General features: G+C 31.5%; 1 protein-coding gene across 6 annotated transcripts; it reads right to left on the bottom strand.

Moving 5' to 3' along the window:
* Positions 1 to 534: 534 nt before the first annotated feature.
* On the bottom strand, positions 535 to 14,143 carry LOC124368943. Of its 6 annotated transcripts, none has more exons than XM_046826505.1 (6): positions 14,124 to 14,143; positions 10,102 to 10,202; positions 5,321 to 5,449; positions 4,200 to 4,432; positions 2,325 to 2,458; positions 535 to 1,591 (listed from the first exon to the last, which is right to left on the bottom strand). In XM_046826505.1, the coding sequence occupies exons 2-6, from the start codon at positions 10,189 to 10,191 to the stop codon at positions 1,236 to 1,238; spliced, it is 942 nt and encodes a 313-aa protein (XP_046682461.1). In that variant the 5' UTR covers positions 10,192 to 10,202; positions 14,124 to 14,143; the 3' UTR covers positions 535 to 1,235. The 6 variants fall into 6 exon arrangements, with proteins under 6 accessions (XP_046682461.1, XP_046682464.1, XP_046682462.1 ...); XM_046826508.1 differs by lacking the exon at positions 14,124 to 14,143 and adding an exon at positions 11,990 to 12,051; XM_046826506.1 differs by lacking the exon at positions 14,124 to 14,143 and adding an exon at positions 11,785 to 11,983.
* Between the last annotated feature and the right edge of the window lie 5,510 nt (positions 14,144 to 19,653).

Below are 19,653 nucleotides of genomic sequence, written 5' to 3'. Positions count from 1 at the left end.
AGCTGAACAAGGAGGACTTTTGACGTAGAATAGATTTTTGTGATGGAATTATGATTAAATTGGTGGTTTGAAGAAATTACTGTATGATTGTTGTTTCAGTGATAAAGCAACTTTGTTTCTGAACAGGGAAATTAATATTATATAATATTATTTATATATTTAGATAATATTTTCCAAAATACTGTATAAGTAGACATGTTTATGTTGAATCATCTGTTAGATCATAAAATTTTTTACTACTAGACTACCTACTTTATATGAGATTATGTTAAAGAGAGAGTTTACAAAACAAAATCACTTTTTGTAACATGTAATGATGACAAATGTCCACAATCCTGTTATTCTATCAAACCTTCCATCGTCAATAACAAACTTTAAACAAAGAAGTACAAGGTAGATTGTAATGATAAAAGTGCAATGATCATAGACAGGATTTGAAACTACGCTTTTTAACTCAGATCCAAAGTCTGGCGTCTTATACCATTCGGCCAAGGGCACTCCCAACACAAAAAAAAGCACAAGAATAAGCCCATGTTTACTTGTTAATAATTTAATGTATGCCATAAAGAGGGTTACATGAAATCGTTATATGTACAGTGTGTCATAACAAGTTGACTGCGGCAGACGCATTATGGCACAGAACCACAATGAGAGTAACCAAGATTACTCAGTGTAGAGCTGCATTGGAGGTGTTAATACATATAACAGTCTTCTAGGATGTATTTTTGAGCTCAACATTACTGGTTTATTCTACAACTCTATAAAAAGATGCTTTCGAGCTATAACCATTTCAAACCTTTTTTTTAATAGTAACTATAATATTTATTCAAATGGTAGTTTAAATATAGTGATTCTTACATGCATCTTATTTGAAGATGCATTGCTGGAGCAGTATGATACTTGTACAACTGTTCTTTTTCTTCCCACTCTCTAGTAATTAAGAACTGTGGAAGTTACATATAGAGAGGGGCCCGCTCCTTCTTATCCAGTTCTCGAAAATAAGTACCTATATATTGTACAATTTCAGATAACATTCCTTCAATTGGAGGCTTGTTGCATAGGGTTAATGTTCACTGGAAGACACTAAATTATTAAACATACCACACATTATCACTGACAAATAATTGAGAGGTTTAGATTCAGGTGATCCGTCCAGCATCAAAAATAAACTTCAAACAAAGAATAGATTCAGATATCTAGGTTTAGGCTATGCATGTCTAAAACTAGCTGATAATCTATGTTAGTTGTTGGTGGGTAGTGGTTAGGATCAGATGCAATAGGCCTTTTATACAGCATTTACAGTGTTTTAATACAGCAAAGTTAAAAAGCTTTTTGGGAAAAAGGTAAACACTTTTGTAGTACTCTTTGAACCCCATTTTGTTGAACAACTTTGTTGACACAATGTTTTCAGTCATGATGTTTCCAAATGGAATTCGTCCTTGACGACGAATTTCTTTTGCCATTTCTCTGATGATAACTTCTCCATAACCTCTTGATCGAAAGTTAGGGTTGGAATATAAAATAAAAATTCCACCAGAATGGAAGCTGACTGAAGAACTCAACATCTTGTTATCACTTTTCCTGAACAAGCCTGAAAATTGATCATACAACTTTATTAGAGTGACAGTAGTTGAGGAAACCTTTATTGAAATAAAACTATTAGGAAAAATTTGTGATGTAAAATTACAGTAGATATATTTAAATTCACTAATTACGTTCATCTTATGGAATTCAAGACCTAAATAATTAATAATATCAAAACCACTTAACATTTTCTGTCAATAAAATAATTCAGTAATTAATAGAGTCTATTTCTCTTTGGTATTATCATTTGCAGTGATTCATACTATTTATTTTCATAATCAGTAATAAATTTCAAATTTATTTTTATTGTTATCATTTCGATGTTATTTCATATATTTATAGAAGTTGGATGCATCCTGTATTTTTCATACAATTTAATTGTAAGCTACTAAAAATAAAAACAAATAATCTTTTCAGTTTACAAGATTCACAATTATTGAAGGTGGGGCTTGAGGATCAACCAAGGAACATAGTCAAATTCGTCCAGCACCGTCCTTTGCTTAAGATTAATAACCCCAGCTAATGTGAAGTCCTTATAAAGTATTGGAACATTTACTAGTTTGTAATGTGGGAGAATTAACTGCTTTTGCCTTTGAGTTCAAGCTTTAAGATGGAAAACTCTATTCTCAAAAATATGGATTTTCAAGAAACTAGCCAAAAATACATATTATTCATAGATGGTTTCTTACTAGGTCAGTCTCAGTGTGTATGGTTAGTAACAAATTGTAAAGCAGAATTACCAAGTCCAAAGTTATTTTGTATTTGCAGAGCAACAAACTTCTCAGATCCTGGATACTTAAAAGGCCAGTTTTCATTAACTTCTGCAACATGATGTTCATCCAAAGATCCTAAATATACGTCTTCTGGAAGCAACCTGCAAGACATAATTTATTAACTTCTGCAGCATGCGTTTTATCCAAAGATTCCTAGTATACGTCTACTGGGAGCAACCTGCAAAACGTTATTTATAAGAGAACAATTCATGTATCTACAGTGGGAAGGGTTGATTCAATGTGAATGTTGAGTTTAGCTACAGTTCACCTTGTTAGTGCAATGTCTGAAATCTGATGCTGCCTCATACTTGACTCTTGAATCTGGAGTCATAATCATCTGAGGAGATTTTTTAAAAGTCGGCTAAGAGGAAGCTCAAAACAAACTCTTTGTATTGTTTTGACATCAAAGACACCTAGATTACTTCTATATTTTGTAGTCTAGATGTCTCTGATGTCTAAACAAAGGAAAGAGTTTATTTGAGCTTCTTCGTCATCAAATTTTTTTTGGATCCCTTCAAATGAACATGACTCCAGATTCCATGAATCAAGTGTGACACCGTCTGATTTCAGATGCTGCACTAAGAGGAAGGTGAACTGGAGCTAACTCAACATTCATAGAACAATTAAATATTAACTTCTGCACACAGGACATTATTTATAATATAAAAGCTTACCAGAACATGATACAATAACAGAACAATTATATATAGTATTTGTCCATTCAAAAAGTATCCCAATTAGTGTCATATCTCTTAGCTGTTAAATGTCACAGGACAATGAAACAAACGTGAACTGTGTTGGTTAGTTCCGTAACAGTATCAGTTTATTTCTAAGCGTGTTGAGTTCTTCATCACATTTTAATGTTTGATATAAAAATGAAAAAGTGAAGGAATTATTGACAGAAGATAACCGATTAACTGTAAAATTATTCAATGAGAATTTAGGAATCAGTTTTGATTCAGTTAAGTTGCTTTTGGCCGATGATTTGGATTTGAAATATGTTTTTACAAAGTCTGTACTGAAATTGCTTTCACCTTGAAGTAACCTTTCTTAAAAATATCATTACTGGTGATGAAATATGGTTTTACAGGTACAAGCAATTTCAAGATTTAGTGGAGTTACAACAAAATACTACGAAGCAACTTTTAAAATGTGGTTTGAGCAGTGTAAACAGTGCAAGGAGCAAAGTGTGTGGCATCAGAAGGGAACTACTTTGAGGGATTGTAAGACATCAAATCCTTCTTTCTTAATAATGCCAATCCAGATACTGTTTTTGATGGATCTTGTATACTTCAACAGCATAAATTCATCCAGTAAACATCATCTTGGAGCGACCTGCAGGACATAATAATTCCTACAACAGAACAATTCAACATTAACTTTTGCAGCATGAGTTTATTCAAAGATCACAAATATACATCTAGGAGAAATCTGCAGGACATCATTTATAATAACCTCTATAACAGAAAAATCCAAAGTATTTATTTACTGAATTACTTGAACTGATTTCTAAACTCATGTTGAATTTGTATTTTAGTAAACTACAACTACAAAAAACAACAATTTCATACATTTACATTTTTATTGTTAAATTATTTAATATTCAATTTTAAATCCACATTTAAAAATCTCAAATAAAATAAAACACTACTTTAACTTGCTATTTCATGTTTGTAAACTATGACTAAAATAAATCTTAAATGCATTCAAAAAACAATAAAATGAAACAGTGTTGGTAAACCAAACCAAGAAATGAGGTAAGGTCAATAACCGAAATTGTTGTTTTATATATGTCTAAGCTCATGTTCCAAGATTTAGTAAGACTAATGTAGGACCACTTACTTGTTCTCAATGTCACTTTCAGGCGGGAGGAACAAAGTAGCGCCTTCTTCCGTTCCAAGATCACATCCTTTGGCAGCAGAAACTTGCTGTATCGTTGGCATTAGTCGTCTTGCCGTAACCTCAAACATAAATTTCTCTGTCCAGGGAATTCTGGTTGTTTCACTCAATACTTTTGAAAATTCCGTGTAGTCTGCAGCAGTTGTATATGGATATATTAAACTCACTGATTCTGCCTGCAATGATTCATACTCGTACAAAAATGGTTATAGTGGTTTACATAACTCTTGAGAGAAAGTTGAATCCCTTCTCTTGTAATTTAAAAATGGTACTATTTTTAAAAACAATAAGTTTGCATCTCAAGATACAACTGTAGTTTTAACTTTCATTTTAGCGCACTATAATTTGCTCTTTTAATAATGAAAATTAAGTATATATCCTATACATTAACTAGTATTCTGTTTTTTATATATACACAGAGGTAACTACCTGCAAACTCAAATTTCGGGCATGGCCTGACACAACAGCCGCAGTTGTGTGTTATAATACCGTTAACACATGAAGTTGAAAGTAATTACTACAATGGGGACTGCTTTAACATACAGGGTCTACAAAAAGTCCGGAAACAGCATTTTATTTTATGAACTATTGCAGATAAAGCAGCGAAACTTTACACATAAGTACTATTCCGAACAATTTACTTTTTAAGCAAATATAAATTTTTCGATCATACTGGGGATGGTCCACAAGAAGTCAGAAGAAAATCTTAAATAAGAGCATAGGTTGAGTTTGTAAATTGAATTAAAGGTCTCTATTAGGAGAACACAAACCCATGAAGAAGAAACAATGAAAACCTAAAAACCTCACAGCATACGAAAACCAACTTTTCCTAATTGTGAATGACTTTACTCCACATTCGGAAATGGTCTAGTTGGCAGCATTGCGTTCTCCTTATAGAGACTAAAGAAACAAGTGTGCATGCACTGAGTGCTGATAGTAGCACTGCAGAGTCATTATGGTGAAATACTACTTCCTACCTTTTTGCAGCTCATTTAAACCTTGTTATTCTCCCAAAAAATACACTAGAATACATCATAAAATTTAAATATACAGTTCCAACTTACACCAATCGCAAATGTTGACTTAACAATGTATACACCATCTTCAAAATCCCCATACTTGTAAAGAACTTGTTTTGGATTTTGTATATTTTCTTTGTGATATTCTTCTAGTATTGACACAAACTGATGAAGCTGAAACAATAAAATTCAACTATTAAAAGTATATTTTAGTTAAAATCAATAATTTTAGTTTTATAATTCTCTCTTTGTGCATTTTCTATTATTTGTTGTACTATTATAAAGATAATTCTTACATTTTTTAATGCGTACATACAAAATATTTAAAATAAATATGACAGTTTGTATAAATATATACTTATTTATACAATATATATATATATATATATATATATATATATATATATATATATATATATATATATATATGTGTGTATGGTGGGTTTGTTTTAGAGAAAAACAGTACAGTGCCAGTAAATCAGACTAGACAAGACTGAATATGACTGGTGCAAAGAAAATTTGAATTCATTAACTCATTGGATACAACATTTATTGTGCCAATTTATTTATGTATTTATTGTACATATGTATATGTAGCAAATAACAATTTTTAAGAAGATTATAGTATTGAACTACTAGTTCTATTACTTTATTGCTGTTTCTCTAATAATAATATTCTGTATTTTGTATTATAAAAACAATTTATTACGATTAAGTTTGTGTAGAAGGCAATTAGAAAATTAGAACAGACTGTAAGTATAGACATTTTAGTTTTCCTTAACTGTAAAAGTATCCAGTACAAGTTTACTGTTAAATTTTACCATAAATATCAGAATACAAACTTTCCGAATCTGTTCCGAAAGTAACATCCTTCTGGTTTATTGTAAATAAAACTGAAAAGTTTAAATTAATATTTTATTACATACATCTGAAAACCACAACTGTCCTTTATTTTTCAACATTATTTCAATGTCAATTTAAACGCTTTCGCACTAACTTAGAAATTCTTTCTACATAAAATCTGCCACCTGTGCCACGAGTCAATTGGGCACTGCATCTTTGAGTTCTTCATTGACTTCAAACCACTACGAGTCCAGCCATCTCTTCAAGTGCATGAATAGGCCACTTGGAGCCAAATCTGGGGTTTATAGCGGATGAATAAAATATCCCATTTGAATGATCTAAGAAGGTCTTTGGTTTTTTGTTTTTGAGCATTGTGGGGATGGACGTTATTATGCACAAAAATTACAAGAGACCATGGTGATATTTCTAAACAGCTCTTCGTAGGGTTTTTACAACTCCAACATATGAGTCCACAATAATTGTTTCTCCATGTTCCATAAATTTTAAATCCCTTCTGAGTCCCAAAACACAATTGCCATCAACTTTCAGCCAGAAAAGTCACGCTGTATTTTTGTTGGTTTGTGTGATGTTAATCCACACCTTTGATTATTCTTAGTTTTCCGGATTCATGTACCTAACAGATGTTTCATTGCCTGTTACAATTCTATTGCAGAATTATTGTTCTTCTTGCTTGTAATCCATAAGAAAGTTAAGAGCAGATGCCTTGCACTGTTTTGTGATTTTTAGGCAAAATGTTTGGGGCCCATGGAATACAGAACTTTGGCACCCTAATCTTCTGTCAATATCTCGTACAAAATGGTCATAAAAGTTTGTGGGAAATCAGCACTAAGCTTTGAGACAATGAACTGTCGATTGTCACGAATCTTTCTGTCGATTTTCCTGATGAGTTCATCGGTGACCACAGAGGGCCTGCCACTTCTCTCTTCATCATAGATGTTTATTCAGCCATAATGAAAAATCTAAGCCATTCCTGAATAACTCCTTTACTTATTAGTTTTGGTCCATAAGAGTGCAAAGTTCTCTGTGAATTATTATCTCTGAATTATACTTGGCTGTTAAAATGTTGGCTAAGACGCTCATGTAGGACCTTCACTTTACCATAGCTGGATGCTGCATTACTGGAGATGTGCGTTAAAACAACAATGGTTGTGCTACTCTCTTTACTCCCCATGCAGTGAGCAAACCAAGGTTACTTTTTGACATTAGATGTTATCTGATATAAGCAAAATTCTTAAATTTAAATAGTTAAAATTTAGTATGCTTATTAGTTATTTTAGAGTATTCATGAATATACAATATTATGAAGACATTATAATATTGGCGTTTTAGTTGGTAAAACTATATTTTGAGTCAATTTTGTTTTATTCTCTGAAGGAGAATAGCTCCTCTTTCAAAATTGACTGAATACACTGCTTAAGTGTGTGCAATCACATAATAGCTGAAGCCATAAAAATCTGTAATAATAATAGATTTATTGCTATAACAATGCATGCAATTGTCATAAGCAATAGTCAACAGAATATTGAAAAATTTCCTTCAATGTTAATCAACTAAGCACTTGCAAACACACTTTAAAAAGTCACACTCAACACATGACACCAGATACAGCTTACATATCAAATTTTAATTTTGAAAGATTCAAATTTCCCAATGGCTCATCGTGATCTCATCATCAAAGTAGAAGGCGTTTAACACAAAAATTATCTTTTAAATTATTTGAAGTGTTTGGTACTATCAGGAAAACCATTGAGTAATCTTGTAGCAACAAATACAGGTAAATGTTTGGAGGATGTAAGTCTATGTTCCTATTCCTTGTCTCATAGTCTCATAGTGGTGAGCACTTCTGCCTCATACAAGATCGCACTTTGTTTGACAGTACATGATCACGTCCAAGATATAAAGGCAGGACAATGTCAGGAACCCAAGCTTCCTGAAAGCATCTCTGCATTAACCTCCGTAATTCAATTTTGTGATAATTCTGATTTTTCTTGGAGTCTGAAGACCTGTTCCATCTTTTGTTTTCTTCAGTCCTCCTAGAGTCTTATTTCGCATGACAATTGCAGATAAATAAGACTGTAAATAGCCATCTTCAAAATTCTTGTAGGTTACGTAAGACAACCACCATTGCTCTGTTTCAAAATTGGAATCACTTTAGATGTTATAAGAAGAGATGGAAAAAATTACCTGTTTCCAATGACAGATTGATTAATTTGGTGAGTGGCATCAATATATGCCTGAAGCAACATTTGAGCAACCACACTGATATTCCATTGATGTCACAAGTTTTCTTTGATTTCGGTCTCTGTATGACGCGAGCCACCTCCTCCTCAGACAGGAGTCAGACCCATGGACGACATGGGAAATACATTATACAGAACTAGAGGGCAACAACGTGAAAATAATGTGGCATATGATAAGTACTTATTAAATTAATTCGCCACTCTTTGAGGATTTTTAATAATGTTTCCTTCAACTTTAATCTCAACCAGCTTGGTGTGACTTTTAGTAATCCCTGTTATCGAAGAATAACCAATAATTCTCCATGAAGCTTTTTACAAGTTTTTACAGTTTTTTAACGTTTTGTTGATTTTATACGCTTTTGCAGCTTGAACGACTTTCCGGTAAGTTTGTTGATATTTTCTGAAAAATGATTCTTTTGAGTCTTAATCAAAATTGCATGGTAAAACCTCAGTTTCTCATGAGACATACCTGTAGCCACTGAAGACTTTTGTCAAGACTTTTCTAATTGGTTAATTTTTTTTACGTGCAAGAAATATTCAGAAAGTAATTGGAACAGTTATTAATTGCATTAAGCATTTGATCGGTGTCTGCAAAGTCAATAAAAAATGCCATGTTTCATCATTCATTGAGATGGCAGATATTCTGAGGCTTGACAGTTCTTGACATTCTAAAAGTTGGTTTTTTTCTCTTCTGGCGTACATTCAAAGACTACAGACTCCTGCATGAAATAGTTAGAGGGTTCTACATTAAAAACAAAGAAGGTTGAATTAGGAATATTTGTGAATACGTTGTTGATGGCAGTACTTGTTGCAGTAACTTGAGTTTGTGTGTTCATGGACAATTTATTCCAAATGTGTCTAAGACCTCTCAAAACCATGGTTAAGGGGGTGTATGGGTTCCATTATGTTGATGGTCAAGTCCCCAATGATAATGAATTTCATTGAGTTTGAGGAAGTGAGACTCAATAAATTCTTCAAGTTTTCGGAAGAAAGAGTCACAAAAATTTCTGTGACTGATCTATATAATTCAGTCATTGTTATTTTACCGCCCTCAATAACAAGTTTACATTAAGTGTTTGGATAGCACGGGTCATTCAAGCTTAACACTTTGAGTGCCGCATCTGGAATAGATTATCGTTTAAAGAATACTGCCTGGTATTTGAAAAAACTATTGTTTAAAACATATTTATAAAAAAGAATAAAGTATTTTACATGGTTGGATTCCCCTTACTTTTTTTCATTCTTGTTACGCAAAGGTAAGTTAATTTTTATTTAATTTAAGTAACAGATGAAACATTCAGAAACTTTTGTTGAAAAAAGCTTTTTGAACAGGTTGAGTTTACAAAAAGTATTTTGAACATATATTCAGCCATTCAAAACGTGTTTAACGTGTGCTCAGAAGAGCTGACAAAACTTTTTTGCAAATATTATTTATAACTTGTAATTGATACATCTGTCAGTTAAAGTGGACGACTGAGTGTAAAAAATAATGATGCAAGCTAGTTAGATTTTGCTCCGTAAAACACCCAAACTAATACAGTGTGCACATTCTAGTATTGAATTGTGTTACTAAGATCCTTATAGATATCATAGAGTACAAAACCTCTACAACAAAGAGGCCTACCAGTTTAATTACACGTAAAATTTTGATTCCGTCAAGTAATAAAACCTCCAATCAAGGTATTAAAATAATTCCAGAAGAAATAATGGAAATTTACTTACAAGGAAATGTTGTGGCCAGTCTTTTTTCATGGCTTCCAACACTCTTGGGATTTCATCCACAGTCACCTCTTGAAGAATATCAGACGCCATTATTTAAAAATCTTGCAATCATACATCATAGTCAGTTAGGAGAGTCACATGAAGTTTAAAATACAAAACAGTTTATATATAAAGCACATTCCTTTTTTTGTCATAAACAGAGCTTTTTGGCTAATAAAACACACAAAAATAGATTAATATTTTTTATAAAAAAATATAAATAGAATGACAGAGAATAAAAACTAATAAATATAAGCTAAAAGACTCAGGGTAACAAGTACATATTTGTCAGAAAAAATGTAGCAAGCCAACCCCTAATAGTAATAAGCCTACTGAAAGTGGTAGAGGTACTTTTTCAGTCTAAGTGTATATTGTGATTTTATTTGAGAACTATCATTTGACCTTTTAAGATAACTTTAAATACAACAAGTTTTTGTTTTAAGAAGAATTTTAATTGGATACTCCATTCATTATACATTGCTATTTAAAAATAATGAGTTTTAGTCTTCTTAGTATTCTTCATGTTTTAACTTTTGTAAATTTTAAAAACTGAATTAATTAAAACTGCCCCTCCACACATTTCTTGAAAGAATACCTCAGTAATAAGCTCGGTGAAAGATTCGGTACCCTTTTATATCATACTAAGAACAACAAAAGACAATTAAAAAAAAATCTTTTAAAGTTTTGGCACACTCTGTCAATACGGTTTAATATATTTAACTTCAATTTTCACCAAAACGATTAATGTAATGAGATATTTAACATTATTTATTATGAGTTTATTGTATAATATATTATTTCTCATTACTATCAATATAAAATTTCAATATTGTTTAAATTTGTCTAAGTTATTCATCATGTCAATGTATTAATAAAAATTGATTGCATATCTTTTAATGTAAATATTTCCATATGACTCCTGATAGGCAAACAATAAATTTTTAAATGTTGATATATAAATTTATTGAATAAGAATAATTTCTTATTATAACAGTATAAAATATCTATTTTACAGTACATTTTTTCTCAATTGAGGTGAATAATTAATTACATATTCAAATGCTTAATAAATGTTTATTGAATAAGATAACATTATTTTTCATAACTAGCAATATGAAATATACATTTTTGTTAATAACTGTGTTTATTTTAAATAATGTCCTGTCAGTTTCATTGAATATAAGCCCTAATATGTACTCATTCAATAGTAATTGATAAGCATGGGAATGAGCTGTGATTAGACTCCAGGACATTTTATTCAATAGTTTAAATTTATTTTTATAAATATTTATAAATCTTATTTAATTAGTGAGATTTATTCGAACGTATAAATATTTTTGTAAGAAATTGATATCAGTGGAAACAGATTTAATGTACTTTGAAAATAAAAGGTCAAAGAAGAAATTTATTAGATTGTTATTTATTCCACAGACATTCTTAACATATGATAATAAAGATTTTACTATTAATTCAACACTGTTGAAGACATAAGAGATTGGAAAAAATCCAGTACTATTGTTAATGTTTAGATTACAATTTTAACTTACATTGTGATTGTTAAATACACTCACTAGTAAAATAATATAGTCAGTTAGTATACCATTCAATATATGCTACTCATGAAGCTACTTTCAAATCACTTACCAAACTGTCACAATAGAAAAAGGTGATTTCTCATAAGTTAAACACAATTTAAAATACTACTAACCTAAACATTTTACAGAAGTAAACATAATATTTAACCAAAAAATATATATCTACATGCATGTATAAGTCATAGGCATGAATTGAAAGTAAACAAAACTTGTTATGAAACAGATAGAGATTTTTAGACAGTTCAGTTTCTTACCTAGAGATGCATACAAACTGTAAATCTACTTAATTTAGTAAGCCAATTTTAAGTGGGTATTCAGATAATGGACTCAGTGATAAGATACACTTAATTATATAACATTGTCTGATACAATACCCTTGCTTATTTCGAAATTTTAAAACAGTAACACATAACTATTATAATTTATTATATCAGTATGCATTCTTTTACCTTCTGTTACAATTTTATTGAAATATTATTCTTGTATGCTTAGTGTCCAAGAAGTCAACGTTCCATCTCAACTTTAGAATGCTCATGAGAGAACTATATTAATATAATTTGTTAAAATAGTTTGGAAGTTAGTCTTATGGGTTTTAGGATGACTGTCCCCTGAAACTGGAAAGGATGACGAACTCAAAAAAATTTTAATTGGGATGTTTAGCTTTTGATTTTATTAGTAGGTATTGTTGATTTCTAATTATTATTGACTTTCTTCTCAGTAATGCAATATTTCCTCCTTTCTTCCTTTCTTATTTTTTTAAATTTGGTTACACTGATCAGTTAAGGGAATGTAATACTGAAACATCTAAACAACAATAAATGTTTTATTGTTAATATTATATCAAACAATTAAAGTGTTGGTAACAACTGAAACTGTTTCTAATGTATCATATATATGATACTTGTAATAAGTACTTGTGATAAATAACAATTGTACTCTGTGTACATAAGTATTTTTTTCAGAATTAAGTTATCATTTTGTTAGAGTGGTGGAATAGTGTTTTTAGTGTTGTTGGTTTTATCTCATTAACTTTCATCGATGTGTAAGATTAGAGATTCATTAAACAGCTATTTATCTCACCCAAATGCCTATTTTCTTCCCTATACATAAAATACTGTGTAGAAAAAAGAATTTCAATGGTAAATATACTTTAAAAAACAAGGTTGTTTTGTTCACCAGGTAACATTAGCGCTAAGAAGCCCTCTCTAGCACTTAACTTGGGAGCCATCAGTTTAAAAGTGACTTCCAAGCCATCACCAATGGCTGAGTAGCAGGCAGACTACATGGAAGAACAAGATCGCTCAGAAATCACCATTCCAAACAGCAGCTATGCTCGACATTGCTTGAGTTGGTACCACCAAATGTTTGAATTTCTGCCCAAGGTTTACATGTTTTCATTCAGTTATCTTGCTATAACCGTGCTAGACTGTGTCATTGGTAGCATAGCAGGTACGTGTGCATTGGTTGATTTTGACCATATTCATATTGTGGGTGGAGTTGAAGAATATTTGGATACATAATATTCATTTATTTTTAAAGTTTTTTTATTCTTAGGAACTCTAACCTAGAAACTATAACTTCAATGAAAACAAAATTTTCTGAAAACTACAAACTACACGCACACCAAAAACAACACCTATTATTATATCTTGCTATCATGTATATGCGGGATACTGTGCCTATTAATTGCATTTTTATTGGCATTGAGTAGCCATATAGTTGCTTATTTAATGTGCTATGTGTGGTAAGACATGTTTATTAAGTGTTTAATTTAAAACAATAATGCTTTTTCTATTATTATTATTAATTATTTTAAATAAAAGTCACAACATTCATTAAATTAGAACACTGAATTATTGTAAATTATACACATTTTTCAAAAACCCTGAACACATTTGGATGTACATAAGCTTTAACTTTAATATGATGCACCCATCAAGTCTGGGACCAATAACAATGGAGAAAAATAATGAACGTTTAACATTGTTCTTATAATACAAATCCAAGGTCATATAAGAACACCTTTTCCATTTAAGAAAAGTAAAGTAAAGATTACTGAAAAATGAAAATTGTAATAAAAACTGTGATAGGGATATTAAATATTAAAATGATCTGACTTAGATGAAATACAGGCCTAACTTTTGTATATTTTATTTCCAGAAAACAGTTTAAGATTTGTTAAACCCAATAAAAAAATTAAAAAAAAACTTAAAAATTAACTAAATTTTATTTGTATGATAGTTATTAAGACAATAATTTTTGTTTTATGAAGTTATTTTGAAATTAATAATAAAAAACTAAAATGTCTTACAATTAATATTTAAGAATTACTAAATATACAAGTAGCTTAAAATTTAAAGATACAGTGTTTACTAATCTACATCTTACATTATCTGCCAATATAGTAGGAAACTATGTACCTATACTGACTGTACACTGAAATGCACTGCAATAAATACCATCTGGTGACAGGTGTGGGGATTAATGTTTCTAAAATCACTTAATGAAGATCAATACAAAGCCCCGCCTGTCATCAGTGAATCACGCAATGATCCCTCTATATTACTTGTCAGTTACTGGGAGAGCATCAGAGAAATACTCTAAAACTTGCCAGAGTATTCCGAAAGGGCCTGACATGTATACTAGGGGGCACAGTGATTGAGTGATAGTATGGCTAGCAAACTGCAATTTAGATTAAGAAGGTTTCTGAAGTATTAAAAAGAAGAAACAAGAAGAATATACACTCCAAATGATTAACCACTTTGGTCTTAAAAAGTTTACAGGTAGCATATATGATTGCTATGCCTTCAGACTTAGGTCCGTCCCTCTTGGAGTAGAACAGTGTTGTCTACGAATTTGGTATTCTTCATTCAATTTTCATAAAAAATATAAATCTTATTCTTGGTCTTTCAGAATAGTGATTGATTAGTAATATATGTATATACTATATATTACATATATTACAAATCAATCACTATTCTGAAAGACCAAGAATAAGATTTCTATTTTTTATACAGTATATATATATATACAACGTCCTTACCTGACGACGTCTTATTGTGTACTGTCGATGTAAAATCTTTGTATACAAATATTCATGGTCTCAGCGCTGCCCAAAATTACCTTGATTCATGCCCAAACAATTCCAAACCTAGTACTAATTTCATTCTCAAACTTATGACCATGATTTTAACCTTAAATAATTTTAAATTTCAAGATCAAAATTACCTTCTAACTAAAGGAACTGCTATGGGCACACGGATGGCTTCTTCTTACGCCAATATTTTTATGGGACTATTGGAAAAGAATTTTTTAACTAGTCAAAATTATAAACCTCTAATTTGGTTCAGGTACATAGATGCCAGTTTTTATTACAGTACAATTATGGAAATACTTATGTTATTGATTTCTTATTACAAATAAAAAATAATGTATGCTGTTAGAAAAGTCTTACAACAAACGTTTTACCTGCATTTGGTGTCAAAGCAATTGTTCGAACTGTGTTCCTTCTACGGTTTGACAATGAGCCAATCTTGTGTAAAATGATTCGACAGAGTTGCCTAACATTTCTTCAGTTATCAAAGCAATCTCCTCTATAATCCTGTTTCTTAGGTCTTCCAAATTATGAGGCTTTCTTCTATAAACATTGGATTTTAAATGACCCCATAGGAAATAATCGATTGGTGACAAATCCGGAGATCTTGGAGGCCATTCGATTTCTCCTCTTCGGCCAATCCATTTATGAGGAAACCTTAAATCCAAATACTCTCTTACCTGTCTCCCATAATGGGGTGGAGCACCATCCTGCTGAAACCATACATTATCAAAGTATTCTCCTGATGCAATTTGAATAGCTGGGATTATTTCATTTTGGAGCATATTGTAGTAAAGTTCGGCATTTAAATTTCCATTGATGAAAAAGGGTCCAACAATTTTGTTACCTAAAATTCCACACCATACGTTCAGTTTTTGTGGTTGCTGTGAATGGGACTCAGTAATCCAATGTGGGTTTTCACTAGCCCAGTAACGGCAATTGTGCCTGTTAACATTGCCATTTAGGAAAAAAGTTGCCTCATCAGAAAATAGTATGTTGGTCAGAAAATCTCTATTGTCATCACATTTGCGCATCACAAGTTCACAAAACTCAACTCTTCTGTCGTAATCATCCTCACTTAACTGTTGGACTAAATGAACTTTAAATGGTTTGTATTTATTAATTTTCAAAATCTTACTCACAGACATAGGGTGCATATCATGTTGCTGTGCAGCTTTTCTGAGCGATGTATGTGGGTCTTCAATAAATGTTTGCAAAACATCTAGTGCATGTTCTTCATCTGTTGCAGATTGTATCCTACCCGACTTTGGCCGATTACGTACACTCCCTGTCATTTCAAAACGCTCAATAGTTTTTGATATTGTTGAAACACTTATGGGATTCCTTTCTGGGAAAGTGTCATTAAACAAATTACAAACTTCCCGATAAGATCTTTGACGATCGCCATATCCTCGCATCATCAACAGAGTAATTCGTTCTCTTTCAGACAATTCCATTAAAATGCCAAATAAAAACTGAACTACTGTAATTAGATAACTTGTTGACAGCAATGCTTCAGAGACACTGATTAACTCGACAGGAATGATACAGTATGACCTTTGTCCATTTGTAATTCCCAAGCTTAGACCTGTCTAGTGAAAGCTCCATGCTCAACAAACTGAAACCTGTAGACCAGATGATTAATAACACAATAATGTTTCTCATAGGCTAGTGACCTTTGTCTCTTTAAACCTTCCTGCTGACTGGAAAACACCAAGTACAGATTCATAAGTAATCAGAGAAAGTGACTCATAAGTTTTATTCATTGTAATAAAAACTGGTAAATTTGTACTAATGAAACCAGCTTAAAAATAAATTGTTTATTTTATTTTAATTGAACATTTAAAAAATGCTAAAAAATTAGTGTAACACATTTTGTTGCAAGAACCATGTTAAAATTACATTGCTGAACATCAGTAAATTTTCAATACTAAAAATGCTCTATTTTCTGATAGAATAATTCCTTTGAGATGCGGTTTGTGGCATTCAATTCAGTAAGCTATTACCTTTAAAATTATGTATCACAAGGTATAGGCTTCCATTAAGAATATTCACGATACCCTCGGCAGGACGTCCCCCGTTGGTGTGACATAACAAAACATTGTTCCAAAAAGTAGATGCCCAATCTCTATCACGATTGTAAGAGGTTTCAAATTTATATTTCAATTATTAAAGGATATATTTGGGTGTTTCCAGACATAATATACACCCTGTATATATATATGTGGGTATATATATGTGGGTATATATATGTGTATATATATATACAGGGTGTATATTATGTCTGGAAACACCCAAATATATCCTTTAATAATTTAAATATAAATTTGAAACCTCTTACAATCGTGATAGAGATTGGGCATCTACTTTTTGGAACAATGTTTTGTTATGTCACACCAACGGGGGACGTCCTGCCGAGGGTATCGTGAATATTCTTAATGGAAGCCTATACCTTGTGATACATAATTTTAAAGGTAATAGAATATATATATTTATATAGGCCAGTCTCCAAAACCACCAAATGAAGTGTTGTAGATATGTATTATTTAGTCCAATTTAAAAGATAGGATAGTTTTTATCTCGATTAATAAACATCAATTTTTTTATTGTGAATTTTAGATTTCAATTTTCTAATTTCTTCATTATACAACTGTTCTGTGTAAACATCACGTAAACGTTGAATCAAGCAATGTCGAGTGTGGCTGCTGCTTGGATGGGTGACCGCTGAGCGATCCTGTCCTTGCAAGCAGCCCGCCTGCTCAGCCATTGGTGGTGGTACAGAAATCACCTTTAAGCAGTTGGTCCCTAGGTAAAGTATTCGAGAGGGCTTCTTAGCCCTAACTTTGCCTGGTAAAATAAGACATCTTTACTGTACTTTAAACATAGTTTTATAACAGTGCAACTTTATGTTTAATTAATTCAACCACTATTTTCAATTTCTTTGTATTTGTCATGAAAGCATAGAGTAAGCTTGATAGTAACATCACTTTCGAAGTATAATTGTGTCAATTATTATAAACGAAAGTGTCTTCATGAATCTTGCTTTACATTATTTTGATTGTTCATAGAATACCCTCATTGTGTACATGGGTCGTTCTAGAAACCAATCTTGAAGTCTATTTTTGAGATTCTTCTCACTTAGTAGTGTAGTATGCTGGTAGAATGTTGTCTGTTGCTCTACTGGTGTTATATAATTGTATATCCTCACTCATTTGGTGTATAATTTCATCTGCATGTGTTCTTTTTATATCAACATTTTTGTATAACCGCTGTTTAGCGTAAAAAAAGAAAATATTCAGATAAGAAAATTAAAAGTAAATCTCAAGGCCAGGCAATATCCGTTTGCAGCTTAGATTTTTAAAATCCATGTTTCTCTCATGTGCAATTATATGTTGCATGCTTACGTGTTAGCAAACCATCTAATTTATTTATATAAGCAAAAGACAGATTATCTAAAAATATTTTGCATCAAATAACGCTTAATTAAATTTTAAATAGTAGTTATTACTTAGAATAACATAATTTTTTGAGTAAGATACAACTTTTTCATACTTTATTGATAAATTTGGTGGTATATATCTTATGGATAAACAACTTTGACAATTTTGTAGAAGTTGTGTTGGCACATTAATAAAAGCCATAATCTGGGAAGGGCAATTTGGAAAGTGGTAAATAATGAGCTTGGCAGCTCAAATTCTTAAACTCATGATAATGAAGGTATTCAAACCCCAATTTATATAGAAAGAAGATTTAATGAACATTTTGTTTCAGTTGGAAACCAACTATCACAACTGGCTTAATTTGATACAGCTCTTGAGTATCTTGAGAGTATCCTAGCTCTTTAACGACAAAATAAACCTCTTCTTTATTTGTTTGAGCTGACTACAATAACTGAGGTTCTAAACTCAATTTTAAAACTAAAAAAACTCAGTCAAGTGGATGGGATGTTGTTACATCAGAATTTCTTAAAAAATGTGCAAATCTCATAGCTTTTTCCATGGCACAAACAATAAATTAACCCTATTTTGAGGGTATTTTCTCAGAAAATATAAAGTTATCTATCATACCGCTAATTCATAAGAAGGCTAAAAAACTGAGATTTCCAACTACATACCATTTAGTCTACTTTCTTCCTTTGTTAAAGTGTTTGAAATTATCATTCTGGTAAGCTTTCAACAATACTTTGACTCTAATACACTCTTAACTGCATTTTAGTTTGGTTTCCGAAAGAGACATTCAACTTCTAGTACACTTCTAGTACTATTAATAATGTAATGGAAGCCATTGTGGGAGCTTTGGATGGATCGCAGTGTGTGGGTGTGATATACTGTGATTTAGCCAAGACTTTTGATTGTATCAACCATTTCATTCTTTTGGCTAAACTGGAAAGAAATGGATTGAACGGTGCAGCTCTCTCACTTCTCTCCTCATACTTCTCTGATAGGAAGCAGTTCATTAACAAATAAAGGATAATTTCAAGAAGGTTGGATGAGGGTCATCTCAGAAGTACCTCAAGGCTCCATATTTGACCCTTTTTTTATTTTCTTTGTATGACTTGACTTTCCTTCCAATATGAATTCAGACATTGTTTGCTATGTATATAACACAACTGCTCTGTCTTCTTGTATATTCACAACCTCGAAATTATCATGAATCATTCATATGTTGTCTTGAATAGATGGCTTAGGTCAAATGGTCTTGACTTGAATGAAGAGAAAACTAAAATAATGATTTTCTCACCATATTTCTGTGATTTAGTGGGTTTCAGCATAAATGGTTTCATCCCATTAGGGTCTGCTCCTCTTCTTGGTGTTATTTTGGATG

This window comes from Homalodisca vitripennis, chromosome X, assembly GCF_021130785.1.
Source record: "Homalodisca vitripennis isolate AUS2020 chromosome X, UT_GWSS_2.1, whole genome shotgun sequence".
Lineage (NCBI taxonomy): Eukaryota > Metazoa > Arthropoda > Insecta > Hemiptera > Cicadellidae > Homalodisca > Homalodisca vitripennis.
Note: the sequence above shows the minus strand (reverse complement) of the source record. Positions and strands in the feature narration are given on the sequence as shown.